Source organism: Colossoma macropomum, unplaced genomic scaffold, assembly GCF_904425465.1.
Source record: "Colossoma macropomum unplaced genomic scaffold, Colossoma_macropomum, whole genome shotgun sequence".
In the NCBI taxonomy this organism is placed as follows: Eukaryota; Metazoa; Chordata; class Actinopteri; order Characiformes; family Serrasalmidae; genus Colossoma; species Colossoma macropomum.
The window spans coordinates 7,827,435-7,848,266 of NW_023494787.1; the positions used below are offsets into that span (position 1 = coordinate 7,827,435).

Below are 20,832 nucleotides of genomic sequence, written 5' to 3' on the forward strand. Positions count from 1 at the left end.
CCAGTCACGTCCACAATATTTCATAAATAAGGGAAAAGAACATTCTGTCCATATCGAACAGCTTTGCCTGCCGAGCGGAATACTTTATCTCTCCCAGTCCTTTTCAAAGAGAAGTTGAGGCGGACATTCCTGGATATACTTTTTTTCATTGCAGTCCCAATATTAATGCAGCACACAGGAGACAGCTGAGTATATTTATCTTGCTTTTCACAAAGCAGGAGGTTGGACAGGGGCAGGAGTGTGAAAACGACTTTAAAGCAGCCCTAATGTTTTTTTATTCGACCTTTATGTAAATAAACAGAGTAAAGCCAGGTCCTCTTTGGTATGTAGTAATTCTGAATTTTTATGAATGACTGCATTCATCCGTGGCCACGCCCACAGAGCGGCAGCCGTACACGAACCCCCCGCCCACTTTGTAAGGCTTCCGCGTTCTGATTGGCTCGTCGACTTAAAGCGGGCGTGGCCTCCGCGGAACGCATGACAGCGATATAAAGAGTAGCTGCGAGATTAAACCGATAAAAGTGACTTGTTGACGAGGAGAAGAGAACTTTATTCTCTCCTGAGAGCGAAGAGAAGCGAAAATGCTGTTTTATTTCGTGGACTTCTTGGAGCGAGTTTGTGTGGGCGATGTTTTAAGACGGCGTGTTTAAGACACAGCAGTTTCGTTATTATCTGCACCACCAAAACATCTTTTGGCTTCTTTTTTGGTTTTGTTTCCTGGCTTTTCTCCATCGAGGTTTAAGATGAGGATTATAACGTGCTTCCTCCTGATCCTGACCGCGACTTTTAACTCGGTAAGTGGCTTCAAACAGAAGTTTGTGTTGCTGGTAAAACGGGACGCGTTTGGTCAGAACAGTGCATCATAAAAACCTTCATCCCAAACTCAGCTGATATCAGCTTCGTTTAAATGAGCGCTTATCTGCACTTCTGTGCTGAAATGTGTTGATATGTGTTTTGCTGAAGGCTCTTCTCTTACAGGTTGTGGTGGATAATGTGGTTCCACAGTTAAAATGAACCATCAATAGAACATTATCAGCGGCTAATAAAGGAGTAATATTTCAAATCACTGTCAGTTTGTACTCACTGTAAATCCACAGAACAGGCTGTGACGTAGAGCTTGAGAACTACAGACATAGAACTACAGCCTTGGCATTAAAGTGCGTCTTCTTAAACTGTCATACTGACCACCAACTTTTGATGCATTTGATTGTCGGAATGCAGCCCCACCCACAATGATGACGTAACGTAAATCAAAACATGCATTCATATTCAGCTCACTGTGTGTGTATATATATGCAGAGAACCCTTTGCATGCATAGAGGGTTCTTTGCATCGTGAAACGGTTCTTCAGATTGATGGAGAATGTGCTGTAGAAGGTCCTATATAGAACCTTTTATAAAAGATTTCTATATGGCACTGAAAAGAGTTCTTCTATTCTTCTGTAAGGGTTCTTTTTTATTTGTAACAATAGAAGAACCTTTTTTGGTGTATAGAACCCTATTCAAAAAGGTTCTAGATAGAACCATCTGCAACACATTCTCCATCAATCTGAAGAATGCTTTCGCAGTGCAAAGAACCCTTTAATCATGCAAATGGTTCTGTAACTGCATTTCCGATAGTATATAGAACCATGGACACTCAAAGAGCCCTTTGCACAGTTTAAAGGTTCTTTGCACTGTGAACATGTTCTTCAGATTGTTGGAGAATGTGTTGTATATGGTTCTGTGTAAAATCTTTTTGAAAAGGGTTCCATATAGCACCAAAAAGGGGTCTTATATTTTACAGTGTGATGCTTATAACAAAATACAACACATTGTCCATCAATCTAAAGAGCCATTTCACCATGCAAAGAACTCTTCAAGCATGCAAATGGTTCTTTAGGTGTCCATGGTTCTATATAGAACAATTGTTTTTACTAAAGGACCCTTGAAGAACCATCTTTTTTAAGAATGAAGCTAACGATTTTTATTTCACATTCAACCTACATATAACAACATCTAAGTAACAATTATTCATAATGAGCACATGTACAGCAACATCTAAGTAATGTTTATTCATATTCAGCTCACAGCAACATAAGTAGCACTCATTCAGTTTAGGCACATGTACAGCAACATCTACATAACCTTTGTTGTCTATCTTGTCATTAGCTCTGGTCAGTTAGTGGTGCCCTTTCTCATTAACAACATACTTGTTAATCAGTTTACTGTTTATCTGTTTACTTTGACAGTGAGCTTTTTTGGGAAAAAAAGACCTTTAAGTTGGTCCACAGTGGCCTGGATACCAAATCTAGTATGTTTTGATTACAATTGTGTTGTAGGTTTTCATCATGGCCTTCTGCTTGTGCTTTCTTGGTGGGCTGACTTTTTCATATAATCTGTTGTATCTTGATGACCTTTAAAACAAAGATTAAGTTGTTTAACTTGTGCTAATAAACTACATGTGCTGTAAATATTGCAACCCATTTTTGTTTTTTGCATCTCTTTCATGGTGTTAAATATAGAATATTAAATTGCATCCTTGGGCAGCTGGCTGATGTGTGTGTGTGGTTAGATTTCACAGGTGGATTAGCCTACCTGTCCTGGGCATTAGATATGATCATCTACAGCTGAGAGTTACAGGGAGAACTTCTGAGTGGTTCATAAACAGAGATGAAAGATGACATACATGCCGAGGCTGAAAATAGCCATAGCTAAGCTTTTAGCCCTCTTTTGGCACCAGTTGATGGTGGTACAGCCAGGAGGCTGCATATGTGTGGGGGGGTTGAGCAAAAGTGAATAACCTCAGGGCCATCCCCAGTCCAGGGGAGACATCTGAAGAGCTCAGATAGGTGTGTGTGAGTTCAGGCGACCCCCGAGTGTGTGTATATATTTGTGTTGTTTTTTGGTAAAAATGAATTTACTTTTTCCACATTAATAAAATATACAGTACTGTCCAGAAGTCACGGACCACCCGCCCTTTATTTAATTTCCAGTCCAAACAGAATTTAAATAGAAGCTAATTATTTTCAGGAGATATTTCTAAAGAGATGAAAAAAAGATACAGAGAAAATGGGACTCCTAACAACCGAGTAAGACCTGGTGGACCACCAAAACTGTCCCCATCAGATAAACAGTACCTAAGCATTCATCTTTGAGAGAGAGGAGAAAATTGAGCTCCATTCTTGCTGCAGATTTGAAAAATACCACAGGTGTTTCTGTTCATCCTTCCACCTTGAGAAGACAACTCAACACTATGAGTCTGAAAGGATGTGTAGCTGTCAAGAAGCCCTTACTGAGAAAAGGAAACAGAAAAAAGAAGAATTTTTTTTATTTCTATAAAAAATAGAAATAAAACAAAGAAGCTGCTGGAGATTTCAGAACAATGGACTGACCACCCCAGAGTTAAGACCTCAACATCACTGAATGTGTTTGGATTACTTGGATCATGAGAAGCAGAAAATGCAACCAACTTCTAAGACTGACATGATCACATTTGGAACAAAATGTCATATTTTGGAAACGGCAACTTTACAGGAGAAGGAAAAAAGGGACCAAAATTTCAATGAAAGTCAAAGTTACAAGAGTTTATTCTATTTTGGAGCATTTTTATTGGTCAGTTCATCTTAAAATTTTCAGACAGCTGGTGTTTTCAGATTCTGTTACGACAATAATGGAGATATGAGCTTTTGTCCTGACAGTGACGATATTCTATTCATGGCAAAATGATGTACACATTTGAATCAAGTAAAGTCAAAGTGATATATTTCCAGTGTGGGGGGCGTTGCTGCCACAGGCTTTCCCCAGAGCCAGTGTAGGGATTGAAATAACTCATGTTCTCATGGTGAGGGGGTTAGTGCAGACTTTTTCATAGACTTGGCTTACAGAGAGCTAACAGCTACAGAGTTATCCAAAATAGCTAATAGAAATCAGGAAAAAGTGCTCTTTAAAGTAGACAACACAGCCATAGAACATTTTGCCCTTCGCTACAATGATTCATCCTGGCCTTACTGGAAATCTAATAAATGAAAAGATCTCAGTCACAGTCTTGCGGCTCACTTTTGTGTTTTCCCTGCTTTTACATGCAGGCCTCAAGTCATGACGGGCTTGGTGAATAGACAGTACATTGAATTAGGTGTGTTAGAGCAGGGTAAACACCAAACTACACAGTGTGAGAGGTTGAGTGGGTGGTGTGAAGGGCCTGTCTGTCCATCCTTTTGATGGATATTGAGTTTCCATTTAAAAGTTTGCTTAAAAGAAATACTTTCCAGAGTGTGGAGCACTCAAGTTGTGTTAGAACCTTTTGGCAGGTCGGTGCTGTGTTGATAGCAGTCTATTACACCAATATAACCGGGCTCATTTGCCTGAATGTGAACCCATGGCTTAGTGAACATAAGATAAGAGTCCAGCTGCCTTTGGTTCCACAGAGTCTGGACCTGGTTCAGTTTTACTGCCCACTTCATAGAACAAATCTGATTGGCTGCACTCTTTTCTTTAACCCCTTAAAATCTCAGGCTTATTACATACTTAGGCTTATTATTCAGTAACTACATGGACTTCACTGCAAACAGGTTGAGTTTTTCTTTGGTTATAGAATTGTGTCTTATAACTTTGGACCTGCCGGTGGGTCCTGGTCATTTAAGGGGTTAAGAAATGTATTTTTAAAAAGTACTCAAACGTCAGAGACCACTCTTTTGCTTATTTCATTTCCAGGAACAAAACAGATAGTATCAAAACTATGAGTATTTAATTTGTCCACTCAGATTTTTCCAATATTAAAACCAGCCAGTTATGGCTGTGTCACTGACATGATGTTTCCTGTCAAAAAGACACTAACATTCACACAAGCAGCTACGCAAACTCACAAGCTGCCTTCAGTTTTTCTTTCATGTGCACCTAAAATGCCTAAAGGAGATATTTAGATGTAAGAGATTACATATAAGATTGTTTGTTAAGATTATTAAAAGCTACAGAGAAATTGGGACTCCTAACAACCGTCCAGGTGTTTCTGCCCATCTTTCCACTGTGAGAAAACAACTCAACGCTGTGGGTCTGAAAAGATGTGTAGCTGTCAAGAAGCCCTTACTGAGAAAAAGACATTACAGATTCCAGAGAGGCCATGAGGTAGTTATAATATTTGGACTGTTATCTTGGGATCACTACTTAAGTGTCTTGTGCTCTCAAGATAACAAAAGTTATTTTCTCAACATCACACTTTTTTGTCTTGTGATCTCAAGATAAGTTGTGATCTTGAGAAAATAACTTTTGTAATCTTGATATCACAAGATAATTAAGTCATGATCTTAAGTTAACAATTCAGAAAATGATTACTACACTGTTAGAAATAAAGGTGCTGTGCAGGTACATTTTTTGCTCATCAAAATACAAACAATGTAAATGTTCCCTCAAAGGTACAACAGGGGTTTCAGGTCAAATTGTGTACCTTAAAGTGAAAAGTATGTGTTTGTACCTTTTCATAACCTAATGTTTCACAACCTAACAACAAAATAAAAAGCCTGGAGATGAGATGGGGGGTGTGGAGTCAATACAATTTAGAAAATATAATTTCAATGGATTATGGTACAATTATGTTCCCTGACTAAAGGTACTGAGATGTACCCTTGAGGGTACCACCCCAGTGACAAGAGGGGAACTGCCCCAGTGAAAGTTTCATGCCTTTTTTTTTCTGAGAGTGTACCGTATGGCCTCTTTGGACTTCAGTAGTAACCTGTCTGTTAAATATGTGTTTTCTGCTTTTTTCCTAATGCTGAAAAATGAATAACTTGTACTTAATGGCTGTTTTGACTGGAAGTCTTTTTTTCTATTAGATTTTTGTGCAGTACTGTATTTCCCATTTCCCAGACTGGGCAGAGCCATTTGACCTATTAACTGCTAACTATTGCTAGGTTGACCCTTTACAGAGTGTTAGCAAAAATCCAATTTGCTCTAAAGAGAAAGTGTAGTGGACAACTGAATTTAGTGTTCTATGTATGTGAAAGCTCAGAGCTCGGATAGACTGGGTTTAATTTGCTGTTTTATCATGGTTTTAGGGATTGAACATCTAATTTGTAGGCTGAGCCAAAAGTTCACCAGCTTTAGCTGTTTTAACATTTGAACTTCGCTATTGTTGGTCTGATCAACCAACAAAATGCTAGCACAGTTAACCTTGGAGCACTCAAAGTGCTAATTGTTGGTCTTTTTTATATTGAGTTGGTGATATAGTTCTTCACAGAGTTTTACTCATAAAAGACATTTTTATATCTGGACTTGAGCTTGAGAAAGAGAAGAATTGAAGGCCCTTTTTCTGGATCATGTGCTGTTTCCAGCTCTACCTTTTTTTCATATTGCATTAGGCTATGTACACCTCGATTAATCTAAACATGTGGTGCCTGGATGGACTTTCAGCATACTTTCCCAACATTTGCTCACTTACATCGGAGTTCCCCTCCACTTTCTGCAGTAACCTTCTGAGGTGCGGCGCAATGACTATGACTAGGGTGTGTAATAAAGCCCATGACCTTCAGTCTAAAGTACTCTATTGAGTACAAAGAGGGCTGCTGTAGAGTCCAATGGTGTTTGACAGTTAGAGTGCAAATTAGGTTCCCTTCTTTCTAAAGGACAGATAAATGAAGTGGGGTTGTGTATGGTTGTAAACAATATATAAACAGTCATATGTAAACATTTTCTACACCCTCAATCAAATGAAATGTTTTGTTGACTTTCTAAGTGACAATAAGTTAATGCTTTCTGCATGGAATAATCATAAAAATGACTTCCTGCTAATTTTAGTGTACCATTTCTATTTATTAAAAAAAAAATAACTATAAGTTTTGCACAGGGCACATTTTATGTTTTAGTTTTTCCCTGTATATGAAATTCAACAAATGAACAGAAAGTGTGCATAAAAATGTGTTCTCTGCAGAGGATGTGTTAACTCTTTCTTACTTAAAATCAACAAAACATCTCCCTTGACCAGGGCTGCCCAAACTTTTGCATACAACTGTATGCAGTGTGGCCTACGTCACTACAAAAAAATCATACTTTGGTGAAATCATCATAAATCTAACCTTTTTATGAGAGGATTTAACTTATTTAGTGATGTTTTTAATTGTCTTAAGTCATTTTTGTAGTTTTGCACTTGGAATTTGTTGACATAACATGATCATGATCTCATTTCTTGTAATTATTTACTATAATTTAATATACTTCACAACATTAAATGGAATGCTTTTTAGAGGGTTGACCTACATGTGGAAGCAGTGCAGATACACCATTGTGAAGACTGTAGGTGTTATTATAATAAATGAATGGTTCTCAGTCCCAGTCTTGTACCTGTTGTGGTTTCCCAGCTTGTACACTGTTAAATCTCCTACACAATACCAAACTAGTGGTTCCCAAGCTATACCCACACTAACTTCATGTTGGGTTTGGGACATCTATGGAATCTCTATGGCAGGGCTGCCCAAAGCCTTCAGGCAGTACGACATTTGATTTGACCTCATTTTGCCAATGAGATAACCTTTTTTATACCCGTGACCTGTAACACCATACAATTGTCATTGATTGCAGTGCAGCAGTTACAAGCTATGTAGCAGTTACACGCTAATAGAATGTAAAAGGCAGTGATAGACAGACAAGAGGAGATTTGTGAAGTATATCCTCTCACTGAATGTAAAGGTGAGGCTGTGTGTCTTGTATGTAAAGAAACCATCAGAGTGTTTAAAGAATACAGTTTCTCCACCTATTAACATGCGGAAATCAAGTTGCTAGCTAGCTTATATCAGCCTTTCACTTTACCATCACAATAACATGGTTCTTCCATCTCCTTTATCACAGCCTGTGGTATCTCACATCCTTTCTCTCCAGCAGGTGACAGCTGGGTGTCCGAGGGTGTGTGAGTGCCCCCTGGAGCGCCCCGTGTGCCCGCCGGGTGTAAGTTTGGTGCCTGACGGGTGCGGGTGCTGTAAGGTGTGTGCCGCCCAGCTCAACCAGGACTGCCACGAGGGCCGACCATGTGACCACCATAAAGGGCTGGAGTGTAACTATGGCAACGACGTGGGCAGTACCCATGGAATCTGCAGGGGTAAGTCAGTGTAGTGGACTGGGATGAAAGAATTAGGGTTTGGATTTATTCAAACTGTCTCAGTCTTTAGAAAAACTCAGTTTTTTGGTCTTTTTAAAATTGTATTTATTAGTATTTGAAAATGACAGGCGCTCTTTACATTGCAAGAGTATTTCATGACGAAAGGGAAAAGAAGTAGAAAAAAAAGTTTACAGAACAACAGGTCTTTTGAATTATATGACACAATGGATTGTGCTTAATGTGACTATGGACATGAGCTAACAAGGTGAAAAGGGTCCATTTTGGATTCAAATTGACTTTAAATGTGGTCAAGATCCATCTCTGACCACCTTCAAATGTGGTTTGAGTGATCCGCTTGTAATCCAAACACAGTGTATCCCAGGGTGGTTTCCACCTGGCTTTTTAGGTGGTCAAGTGAAATCCAAACATGACTTAATCACTGAAAGCGCATCTTCATGCAAGGTGTAAACAGGCCCCTTGATTTATTAGTGTAAGACCATCCGTATCGGTTTTCTTCTTCTGCCTGAAGACGTTTTTTTATTGACCTTCTATAACCTAACGTCTATAACCTAAGAATAGCTCAGCCAGTTTGCACTGAATTCCCTGTAGTCATTGAATAATAAGGCTTAGTATATAATAAGCCTCGGATTTTAAGGAGATAAACAGTTTTACATTTAACAGTTTGACATGTAGTGCTGCTCTTGCTCAGTTCCATCTGGAGCCAGGCTGAATCTCTGTATCCAGCCAAGTGAGTTGCCTCATACACTCGCGGGTATTTATATGTATGAGGGCTGTTGCTATATAAAGGAGCTATGTGGGTTTGGGTAGAGGGGTTTTTGAAGGGGAAACTGGGCATGTTCAGCAGACCCACAGTGGGACTCAAACCAAACACCTTCGGTAAACAAGTCAAAATTCCACTCTGTGCTAAGATTAGAACCGGCTGCATAAAAGCACAGATAAAATAGCTGCAATAATCTCCCTCTCAGCTCAGTTTAGTGGGTTTCTATCTCTGTTGCTCTTTAATTACACTCAATCTCCTTTCTTCCTGTAGTTTAACAGGTCATCTCACTGAGCTGTTTTCATTTACAGCAACAATGACCTGCATTTTAATGAGGTATAGACTTTATAGAATGTGAACTATACAGCAGCAGAATCTACAATGTTCTGAGGAGCAGCATCGCCAACTTACTGTTGCTGCTTTTCAATTGTATGATACCATACCATACCATAAAGGCCTGTTGTATGGTATACATGGCACTGTGTACCTGTAGGATTTTGGCAGGTTTGTTTTCAAAGTATTAACTAGTGGAATGTGATGAAGTGATGTTGCTATGCCAACATATGTGACTGAATTTAAACCAAAAACAAAAATTTGTCCATGCTTTACTTTGGTAGTCTCCTGTACACACTTAAAAAAGATACTTCTTCAAGGATTCTTTAGTAAAGAAAATGGTTCTATGTGCTACCAGCAACACTCAAAGAACCCTTTGCATGATTAAGGGATTCTTTGCATTACAAAAGTGTTCTTCAGATAAATGGATAATGTGCTTTAGATGGTTCTATATGGAACATTTATGAAAAGGGTTCTATATAACACCTGAAAGGATTCTTCTATTGTTACAAGTTTGACATCATAACGATAGAAGAACCCTTTTTGGTGCTGTATTGAACCCTTTTCAAAAAGGTTCTCAGTCTGAAGCACCCTTTCATGATGCAAAGAACCCTTTAATCATGCTAAGGTTTCCTGTGTTCATTGTTCTACATAGAACCATTTTGTTTACTAAAGAACCCTTGAGGAACCATCTTTTTAAGAGTGTAGATTAGCTACAGATGCTTTAATTGATATCAAGCTATCTGGTAGTGCTCAGTCGATTGGAGTGAATCCAGCAACACTTGATGGCCGGAGAATTCCACACTTTATTTGTAACCAACGTGTTTTGGCACAGAGGCCAGGCCTTCATCAGGGCTGAAAGGAATAATGGCTGCATTGTTGTCTAAGTGCACAAAGAACAGGATGTTTAATTTTAAAACAGCCAATTAAAAGGCTGCAGCACCCATGTCTTTATTTTATCTTCAAATCAGAACAAAGGAGTTAACCAACAGGCAGCTTACACATCTGAAATGAACAGCTTTCAGTTTGTACTTCATTCTAACAGACATTCAGATAAAATAAAAACATTTCTATAATTTAATATAAAGACATGATTATTGCAGCTATTTTATTGGTTGTTTTAAAGTACAGAATTCTCTGGTCAGCAAGGTTGCGCCAGATCACTCTTCTTATAATGCTCAGTTGATTACCAACAATATCAGGGATATGGTTAGGACTGGATTTAGGTTTTAGGTGGATGCTAAGGTTAGTATTAGGTTCACTTAAAGTTCAGCTGCATTTTAAAGATATTCAAAGTTGAACTGAATGTTAAAAGTTGAAATGTTAGTGAAAGAAAATGAGCATCTATAAAGCATTTATAATGTGTAACAACACAATATCACAGATGTGTTTATTTTTTGCTTTTCATAAGCAGCTCTGTGTATCGTAGGGGAGAGCAGGGCCCAAACTAATGCATTTTGTTTTTTGCAAAATAATTTAAAAAATATTTAAGCTTGAATAATCATGTTTTTATACAAGCAACATATACATCTCTGCTACAAATGAACACTTGAACTTTGTGTCTAGCACTTACTGTTCATGTACAATTCCACTGAAAAAAAACAGGAAGTGCAATGTTACCTTTAACCCCATAAGTGGGGTTAATTGTAACAGACAGAGGGTTAGTTGTAACACTTGCTAGAAATGTCTGATGAACTAGTGCGAACAAAGTTGATTCAATATAATTCAGTGTTTGTATAAGTGTATACTGCATTATATATTATCTACCTTTAAAACAGACAGATGGCTCAATCGATACATACACACACATGAAATTATACATAAAAACTGAAATGAGACTGTGTGTCAAACAATGGCAAATTTATTTTTGTCCAGTGTAGGACAGCAAATAAAAAAGTCACACATCAGTAAAATACGGAACATGTAAATTTTGTAAATTTCTTTACCAGCTGCTAATATCAATTTCATTAATATACTTATTTAAAAGCAAAATACATCTAAAAGATACAAAAAGTAGTAAAATCTCTGTTTTCAGATGTTTCCTCTTTTTCATTTTAAAATCTGTGTCAACATATGGAACAAAAAAGACAAAATTTACTTTATTTGTCCTTGTTTACTGAAGGTGGCTTAGTTGTAATGCCATGTTATAGCTAACTCTGCACTACAGAGGCTGTACTTAAGCCTAGTTAAAACTTGCTGTGAGTTTGTCACCTGCTTCAAAACGGTGCTACACTGTCAGCAACAAGATGGTGGTTAAAGTAATATAAAGTTGGATTTTGTGACTTACACAAACAGCTAAGTAACCAGAAAAAAAATACTTACATGCCCTGAAAAGACTCTTTGGCACAGATCTCTTTGAAATGCTTATGAATTGCTCTGAATTTTCAAAGAAGAACATGGCTAGGAAATGTGATAATGTGGCCAGAAGCTCAGGCTGCTAGACTTTGTATAACGACATAAAATGTCCATGTTAAACTGTGTCCTTGAGACTGCAAAGATGTTGCTGTAAAGAGGTTTTGCTTTATTTGTTAGCTTTAAATAAAAGTTCCAGCTGGATCTTGTTTGCTAGCTATGCTAGCTGGTTCTCAACCCAGTATCTGCTTCAACTGTGCTGAATTTTCAACACTAATTTGCAATTACTATATATACACACACATATATACACACACACAAATGAGTTATTGTTCTACAGTATCTCTTTCCTGTCTTTCCTCTCTCAGCTAAACTGGAGGGCCGCTCGTGTGAGTACAACGGCCGCATGTATCAGAATGGTGAGAATTTCCGTGCTGGCTGTAAGCATCAGTGCACATGTATCGATGGGGCGGTGGGATGTGTGCCCCTCTGCCCCAGCGACGTCCCGCTGGCCTCACCCTCCTGCCCCTCGCCCAGGCTGGTGAAGGTTCCTGGTCAGTGCTGCCTTAGTGTGGACTGCCACCGCGGCTCCTCGGTGCTGCCCCCTGTCTCCAGACGCCTGCAACCGCCCCCATACATCTATCCTCACCTCCAGCCCTACCCTAAGCTGTACCCTAAACTTTACCCTAAACCTTACCCCCGTCGGCCAGACGACACCCTGAGCAACGAGCTGGTGGAGGTGGGGAGGAAGTGGGAGAAACCGCACAGTCACAAGCACCTGGCAGGTGAGGGATGGTGTGTTGTCTGACCTGGGCGTGTGCATGTGTGTACTGGTAGTGGATGCGTAATCGGGCACACTGTGAGCTGTGAGTTTCTGTGGAAAGGTCTGTGTGTGGATTGCTCTGCAATAACAGTGCTTTTATATAAGTTTATTGCATGCCACACTGTACCAAACGATGCCAATAAAATCTTGGCTGTATTCTGTGGGAGACAAAAACCAATCCGTCTTTTTTTATGGGTTATTCATCCATACCATTCGATAAGAATTTTTCCACTGCAGCATTCCACCATGATTTATCTTTAGCACACAGTGAATGCTATGTAGTTTAACCATCGCCTTGCAGCTTGCCAACAAGATTGCGAGAGAAAGCTGCACAGTCATAGAGACGGAAGATACCTTTGCACCTTCAGTTCAAAGATAGCATAATGTTACAATTTCCTTTCTTTGGCTTTCACTTTTAGGTCATTTCACGCCAACTCACCTAGGGCTTGTCCAGTCTCATGATCGAGTTTCATAAAAAAGAAGACACATCAGTGCTCAAAATTCATTTTGTTTTAGTTATTATTACTTAAAGTTTGCCTGGGTGTAAAGTTAACTGTGTATAAATGCTACAAATAATAAAATTTTGCTTTCAATTTTCTAATTTCATAATTTAAATTTCTACTGTAGGTTCATTTATGTATTGGAGGATGTCCAATAAAAACAATTACCAAACGATTTTTACATTTCTTTTTGTTATTTATTTCTGCATGAAACATTTGAAGCTGAATCATTTTTCAAAGTTGCATTAGATAAATGTTAGTTTTTGCTTGATTGTTTTACAGGAATCCATGTACTGGACAGTCGCTAGGTGAACTGGCATGACCCTCTTTATGACCCTTTTAATGTCTTGATGTAATTTGATTATAACTATATTAATCTGCATCAGACTGTGCTATTGTATGTAAAAAATGTAAATGCTATTTTGATAGACTCAACATGGACGTCATTGGAATTTAGGTCAAGGACATGATAGCCAGCTAGCTTACAGGCTAGTTAGCCATTAGCACATGCTTCTTAAAAATACCAAAAAGACAAAAATAAAAAAAAGCACATTTAATTACAGACTCTGTTCTTATCCTTAGAGCCTGGAATTATATTTGCCCTGCCTTGAAATGTTTACATTGCCTCCCTGTACCATGCATGGTACTTTACTTGTCTTTAAATGGCCTGGATCCTTCCTATCGATGTAGTTTACTCCAGCCTTACTTTCCCACTCGCACTCTTCGTTTCTCGGAAACCCATCTGCACATGGTCGCTCCCTCTAAAGTACATATTGTAAATCATAGAGCATTCAGGTGTTGCAGGCCCAAAGCTTTTAAGCAGTCTTCACCAGAAAATGCATGCCTTTCTTTTTACATCTAATTTGAAAACCCATCTTATTTAAATTATTTATTTTTTTTTTTTATTTTATTTTATTTGTTAATCTTATGGATCTTAGGATCTTAGTATTAGTTAGTATGTATTTAGTATTTATTTACTTAGTATTATTTAACTTGAACTTCAATTCCTAGATGCCACAGCCATCCGTGGCTGAAAGTCCAAGAGAGCCCAATTTGCCTCGCTCTCTCTGGGTGGGTAGGATGTCCGTCTCGCTCCCCCCGTCACTCAGTGCAATGCTAGCCAGCACAGTCGTCTGTTAGCTGATGCAATGACAGCTCAACACGCTTGGAGGAGAGCACTAACTAATCAGTTATTACGTTATTATGATTAGTTAGTGCTCTCCTCTAATCATGTTGAGCTGTCCAGTAACATTATGCTGGTAATTTGCTGTTTGTGATGGCACTTCATGTGGCTTGGAGGAAATGTGCTAGCCTTCACCCTCCTAGCACTGATAGAATTGTGTGATTGGGGAGAGACTTAGCTAGCTAACTTGACTAAATTGGGGAGGATACTAGGGAAAAAAATGGAGATTAGGATTTTATGATGTTGTTTAGGTGTTTTATAATGTTTTTTGTACAGCGTCCTTAGGTGACTTGAAAGGTGCTTATGAATAATATTCTACTATCTTTTATTACAGAGTTATTCACATGTGCGGCATGCCAGATAAAATGCAGATAGATTAAATGATAAAGATATCTCTGATGATGGCCTATTGGGTCATTTATCAGAAGTTGGTCATCATCCCAAGGGTAGCTGTGCATCATAGCAGAGGTCACGTCTGTGAATTTCTGCTGTTGCTAGATCCCTGACAGAAGCTGTTTTTGGTCCCTGAACATGTTAATGACCACCAATAATCTAAGAATTTGTTAGAATCATTTATAGATTTTTGTCTGAAAAAATCATAAAACGTAAACCTGTCTTCAGTGGGTGTTTCAGTCTTTGACTGCTGTGTGAGCATTTTCCAGTGGAGCCTTGTGAACCAAAGCCAAACACGCAGGCCTCAAACAGCACATACTGCTGTCACCCAGCTTTTTCCTACACTGCGTAATCACCTTCTCTATGCGTCAGTGTTGCCTGTTTTGTGAATGGTGCTTGTGTACTTACTCTCCCTCCCTCCTGCTCTCTCCTTTTCCCTCCTCTATTTCACTCTTCTCTATCTATATATCTGTCTCTCTCTGTCTCCCTTCTCTTCAGCCTGGAAGAAAGTGGGAAGGCAGTGCATCACCCAGACTACCAGCTGGACGCCTTGCTCTCGGAGCTGTGGCATGGGGCTGTCCTCTCGTGTCACCAACGAGAACGCTCAGTGCAAGCTGGTGAAGGAGACTCGCCTTTGCACCATCAGACCCTGTAACTCCATGGCCGTGCCTATAAAGGTACTCCATTCATCAGCTTTCATACTGTGTCCTCACAAATTCAGAAGAAGTCTGGACAAGACTGCAATATACTACACATTGCCTGTCAAAAGGCTGGGGAAATTTTAGTGTATTATGCAAAGTGAGTGTCTTCCTGCATATGGAGGGCATTTTTTTAAGTAGTGATCTGACAGTTTTATATTCCAAACTATATTAGCACTGTATACATTACTGTACAAAGTCAGAGACCACCTGAAACAGCCATTAAGTACAAGTGATTACATTTTCTGTGTTAGGAAAGGAGTAGAAAACATACACGTAACGATCCTCAACACCTAAATATAATATAAAATTTGTCCACTCTCTGCCTTTATCATAGCTTCCATTCTTTTCAAGAGGCTTACTTTCAGTTTTTCAAAGAAATCTGCAGGGATGTTTTAGTTCAGTCTTAGAAGTTGTTTGCATTTTCTGCTTCTCACAACCCAAGTGATAACAAACACATTCAGTGATGTCGAGGTCTGGACTCTGGGGTGGTCAGTCCATTGTGTTCTGCGAACATCAGCAACGTCTTAGTTTGATTTGCAGATTTTCTTCTTTTTTGTCGGTTTCCTTTTCTCATTAATTTCTTGACAGCTACACATCCTTTCAGACCCACATAGTCTGTTTACACCTTGTGTTTCGTGTCCGGGTCATATCTGGATAAGCTTTGGTCAGATTCCATGTACATTTTTTCACTAAAATGCGTACCCAATTTGGCTCCGATTGTAGACATCTGATACTTTTCCGACATAAAAAGCATGTCAACACATTTTGTTTCTGTTTAATTTTTGTTTACTTTTTCCCCGTTACGATACAGGTGGACAAGCTTGGCCTGGACACTTCCATTCGCCTGTTATGCATGAAGGCTCTAGGTTTTGGGCAAACTTCAGCCTCGTGCATACTCAATCTTTCCATCATTGTTTGTCCTCTCACTCATTTCCGCTCATGTAGTTGTACACGAATGACAAAAACACATTTACACTTGTGTTAAATGTGGTCAAGATCTGTCTCTGACCACCTCTGAATGTGGTTTTAGTGATCCATAATCCATTCATAATGAGTCCTGGGGGTGTTTACACCTGGCTTTTCATGGGATCTAGGGAAATCCGTTTAGCAAAAACATGTTAATGCAAAGTGTAAACACCCAGAGTGTTGTCTTCTCACAGTGGAAGGATGGACAGAAACACCTGTGTTTTTTTCAGATCTGAAATAAGAGTGGAGCTTGATTTTCTCCTCTCTCTCACAGATGAAAGCTTTAAGGACTGTTTATCTGAAGGGGTAGTTTTGGTGGTCTACCAGGTCTTGCACAGTTGTTAGGTCCCATTTTCTCTGTATGTTTTGGAGTTCCAGTTCTGGGAACTCCAAGCGGATTATTTTATATCTAATCTCCTCAGTAATATCTCCTGAAAATGAAAGGTTGAGAGTGCTGATGAATGATGACATCACAATAAAATGAGCTTTGGCATTTTTTCAAAAGTTGTTCAGTTTTTAAAAAGGATGATGACAAGATCTTAACAGCTTTTTTTTATGTGTTATGTGTAAAGAAAAGCATGCTCATGTGTTTAAAATATTTTAAAAAGCCAAGTGTCCCCAAACGTTTTGATGGGCAGTAAAATAAATAACTGAAATAGGATGAAGAATCTTCATCTTATTAACTAATTATCAAACATTTTATGTCCCGAAGTGAGAGAGCTAGACTTCTGCAACACAGGACTGAAGCTGAAAACTATGATGCAGGCCTTTAACCTGTCTTTGTAATTGCAGAGACAGTTTGATAATCACAGTAACATCACAGATCTTTGATAAATAGGTTGTAATAGTTTTCATCTTTTTTATAGTCTGACCTGTTTTCAGAGAAGTTATTGTATGTCATGTCAATAACTGTATCTTGATGGAAAACATTAAATGTAGCTGAGAGTTTTTTTATTTATTGTAACTAAGTCCTAATCCTAAAACTTTGGAGCACTTGTTGTTATATAAAATGTTAGGGGTCGGTGGTGTCAGGGCTATATTAATGCTTGACAGTTATAAATATAATGAAAGTCAACAACCTGTCATTCATACCTAAGCAGCTTGTTTGGATTTCACATTGGTGATATTGGTTTTATTTAGAAGTGAGGTCTTTATTTTACCTGGTTAACCAAGGACAAATTCTCATTTACAATGGCAGCCTGACAAACGGGGAGGACCACTGAGATGTAAATTCCAGTAAATGTACAATTTTCGTGCTTCAGTAATGCTGAAATATTAATATTGTGTGTGTTTTTAAAACATATCCAGTTAGGAGTCTAAATATTTCTGTTCTCGCTAATAAGTTTGGTCAGTCAGTGCGTAGCACCGGATAGTTTTATTCTTCTCATTATTATTGTGTGCAAGTCAGAGACCACCCTTCATTTATTTATTTCCCAGACAAAACAGTCATTAAGTACAACTTATTCATTTTTCAGGAGATATTTCTGAGGAGATTAGATAAAAGATAACCCACTGTCATGAGGAAGGAGAAAGTCGAAGGAAATCAAGTGAAAAACAGGAGTCAGATAAACAGTACTTAAAGCTTTCATCTTTGATAGATGTTTTTGTCCATCCTTCCACTGTGAGATGACAACTCAACTCTATGGTTCTGAAAGGATGTGTAGCTGTCAAGAATCTAGAACTAGACAAAAAAGAAGAAAATTTTAAACCTAACAAAGAAGCTGCTGGTGTTCTCAGAACAATAGACTGACCACCCCAGAGTCTGGACCTCAACATCACTGAATATGTTTGGAATTACTTGGATGTGAGAAGCAGAAAATGCAACCAACTTCTAAGACTGAACTTTGAAAGTGTGGAGCAATATCCCTGCAGATTTATTTGAGAAATTGAATGCAAGTCTCCTTAAAAGACTTGAAGCTATAATAAACAACCTAAATATCAAACAATAATATTTAGTTGTTGAGGCTTCTGTGTAACTTTTTGTGAAATATATATTTTTCCCTGATGTTGAAAAATGAATAGCTTTTTACTATAAATTAAATAAACAAAATGTAGGCCTACCCAAAATTTAGATTTGCAAGTGTATAAATAACTGTTGTTCCCAAAAAACTTGAAACATTGAATAAAACGTTATTAAGTGATTCCAAACTTTACAGCATTGTAACACTGAAGTGGGCAGTAATCTCTCCTATTTTCTGCTTGTTGCCTTAACAGAAGGGACGGAAATGTTCCCGTACCCAGAAGTCTCCGGAGCCCCTGCGCCTCCACTACGCAGGCTGCCGCAGCTCGCGCCTCTACCGACCCAACTACTGTGGCGTGTGCCGGGATGGCCGCTGCTGCTCCCCGCGCCGCACCCGGACCGCCTCTGTGTCCTTCACCTGCCCAGACGGTGAGAACTTCGAGAGATCTGTCATGTTCATCCAGTCCTGCAAGTGCAGCGACCAGTGCAGCCACCTGAACGAGGCCTCCCTGCCGCCTCAGCGCTGGCTCTACGGCGACACGCACAAGTTCATTGACTAGTGCAGCTAATCGAGGCCTCTAAAGGACCCCATTCCCCAGTTTCCCCTGCAGGCAATCCCCTCTAGAATAGTGTTATCAAATGTAACTCTGAGTAGATGCTAGACCAAGGTCCTTCATTTGTGAAAACTCAAAAGAAGGTCTCAGTTGGAGAAGTAGGGGAAGCTTAGAGTAGATCCTGATGAAGAATGCTGGTTGTGGACTAGCTCTTGAGGGCTGGCTGTACAGCAACACATACAGTGCTATCGACAAATTCTGCCACCTCTAGAGCACCTCGTCCTCCCCTTTTCCCCAAAACTCAATCCCCACTAGAGTACCTTTTTCAAATGTAAGCCGGAGTAGACGCTAGACTAAAGGCCTAGTATTGCCTTCATTCTTAAAACCCAAGACAACAAGTGAAAGAAATGTCAGGTGGCAGCTATCAGGCCTTCAATCTATCAAACCAAATGTATTTATAAAGGGTGTAAACCTACAAGGTTTACCAACAAGGAGACTGAAAGTAGAGAGCAAGTTTACATTGACTTCTACTGCAACTCATGGACATAAGCAAACTCCAAGACCCCCTTATGATTCGGAGGAGAAAAAAACTATGCTTTTATGTAATCTTAGATGCTGTAACCACTTCGGTTACAAGTGTAGACCCCCTGTTCCATCATGGCAATATCTGGTATGTGAATTGGTGAAGGATTAGATAGTAGATGACCATGTCTTGTATGTGTCCCCCCCAAAATGGAAATGTCTGCACCACAGGAAGACGAAATCAAAAATGGCTCAGATTTGAGTCAGAGATGAAAGTCAACACTGATAAAGCTGACTAGCTGCTGGACTAGCGTGAGAATCTCACTTTCAAGCAGACTGTAATCGTGTGACCTATGTCTAAACAGCAGAACTGTGTTCCTTTCAAGACAGGAAAACCTTTGGAGTGGGAAATATGCTTGTCAAAACTGGGACAATAAACGAGACAAAAGAAAAACACAGGGATCATGGAATCAACCGGCCATAGTCCCAGAGACTCTATTAAGAGCTTTTCTAATAAAACATGTTGATGGTATTTATTGTGCTGGTGTATAAGATGAATGTCAGGCTGTTTGCCAGTCAGTGGGATGAAGCTTGCGCTTCAAACAGGGCAAGTGACAAAGGGAAACTTGTTGGATTCTGGGACTTAAAACAGACGTGTTTGCCCACGGTAGAAGAAAGTGGCTTTGCTCCATGTGAACTTGACCTTGACCCTGATCGTGGTGCCAAAGCCGCCAGTTCTTCCTTTGAGCCCGAGGATCCAGCCAAGGAAAGAGGCCTGTGTTGTTTGCCAAGGGCCACAGTATTCTGGCGTCGATACGGCGAGTCACTGACTCTGCGCAAATTACAATTCTGCCTTCTGGGAGTAGCGAGGAACCCAGCAACCCTCTGGTTTTGCTGTAAAAATATGTTTAAAACGCCTGGTGTAAGAAGTAAACATGTAATTTGAAAGTGATGGGTGGGACTGCTCTCGATCTTGGCTCCCAATTTGGTCTGTAATCTAGCAAGTGATGCCTCGAGCTCAGCCGGACGAGACTCGTGCTCATGTGTCTTTATGACGTCTGTGGTCTCCATTTCGGCCTCCTGGCTCCGATATACAAGATGATGGAGGTGACATCACCCTCGTTATGCAGACCAAAGCCAGCACACAACAGAGGGCATGAGGATTAGAGCCGGAACCAGGAGACTCACAAATGTGCCATATGCAGTCCAGCCCTGACAGGCTTAGCATGGAGAACAGTGAACGTCAACTGTGCACGTTTGGCAAATCAGTTGTATAAAATTATTCAGTATCATGTTTTGACATTTAAGATTGCAGGCATGGTTACATAGGAAAAGAACTTTTAAGGTATTGTAGCTATTTTTTAAATGTGCACCTTACTATGCTTTGAACAGTAGCTCACACGCATTTATAAATAGGGTGACATGAAATGAACTGAAATAACTTGGATGCCTTTGTGGCTGAGAAAGTAATTAAGTGCTTAAGCTACATGTTAGGAAACATAGCTGAGAGCTATGATCATTCTTAATTTGCTTGTTTTAATGCATTTCAATACAGTTGTTCATGTAGTAGACATCTTTATCTTTTTTCCTCCACGATAGGTATTTTATTCATTTATATATAACTGAGAATGTGGAAATGTGAGCTGTTTCCTTCTGAAACTCCTATGTCAAGACCTCTGGCTTGTTTACAGAATGTTTTGTCTGGC

At 39.4% G+C, this 20,832-nt stretch overlaps 1 protein-coding gene across 2 annotated transcripts; it reads left to right on the forward strand.

Moving 5' to 3' along the window:
- The first annotated feature begins 505 nt into the window (after positions 1-505).
- Positions 506-19,143, forward strand: si:ch211-106h11.3 (CCN family member 1). 2 transcript variants are annotated; one of them, XM_036566026.1, is made up of 5 exons: positions 506-794; positions 7,845-8,061; positions 11,893-12,309; positions 14,922-15,100; positions 18,305-19,143. In XM_036566026.1, exons 1-5 carry the CDS (start codon positions 744-746, stop codon positions 18,608-18,610), a joined length of 1,170 nt encoding a protein of 389 aa, XP_036421919.1. In that variant the 5' UTR covers positions 506-743; the 3' UTR covers positions 18,611-19,143. The 2 variants fall into 2 exon arrangements, with proteins under 2 accessions (XP_036421919.1, XP_036421920.1); XM_036566027.1 differs by having other exon boundaries at positions 7,848-8,061.
- Positions 19,144-20,832: the final 1,689 nt, after the last annotated feature.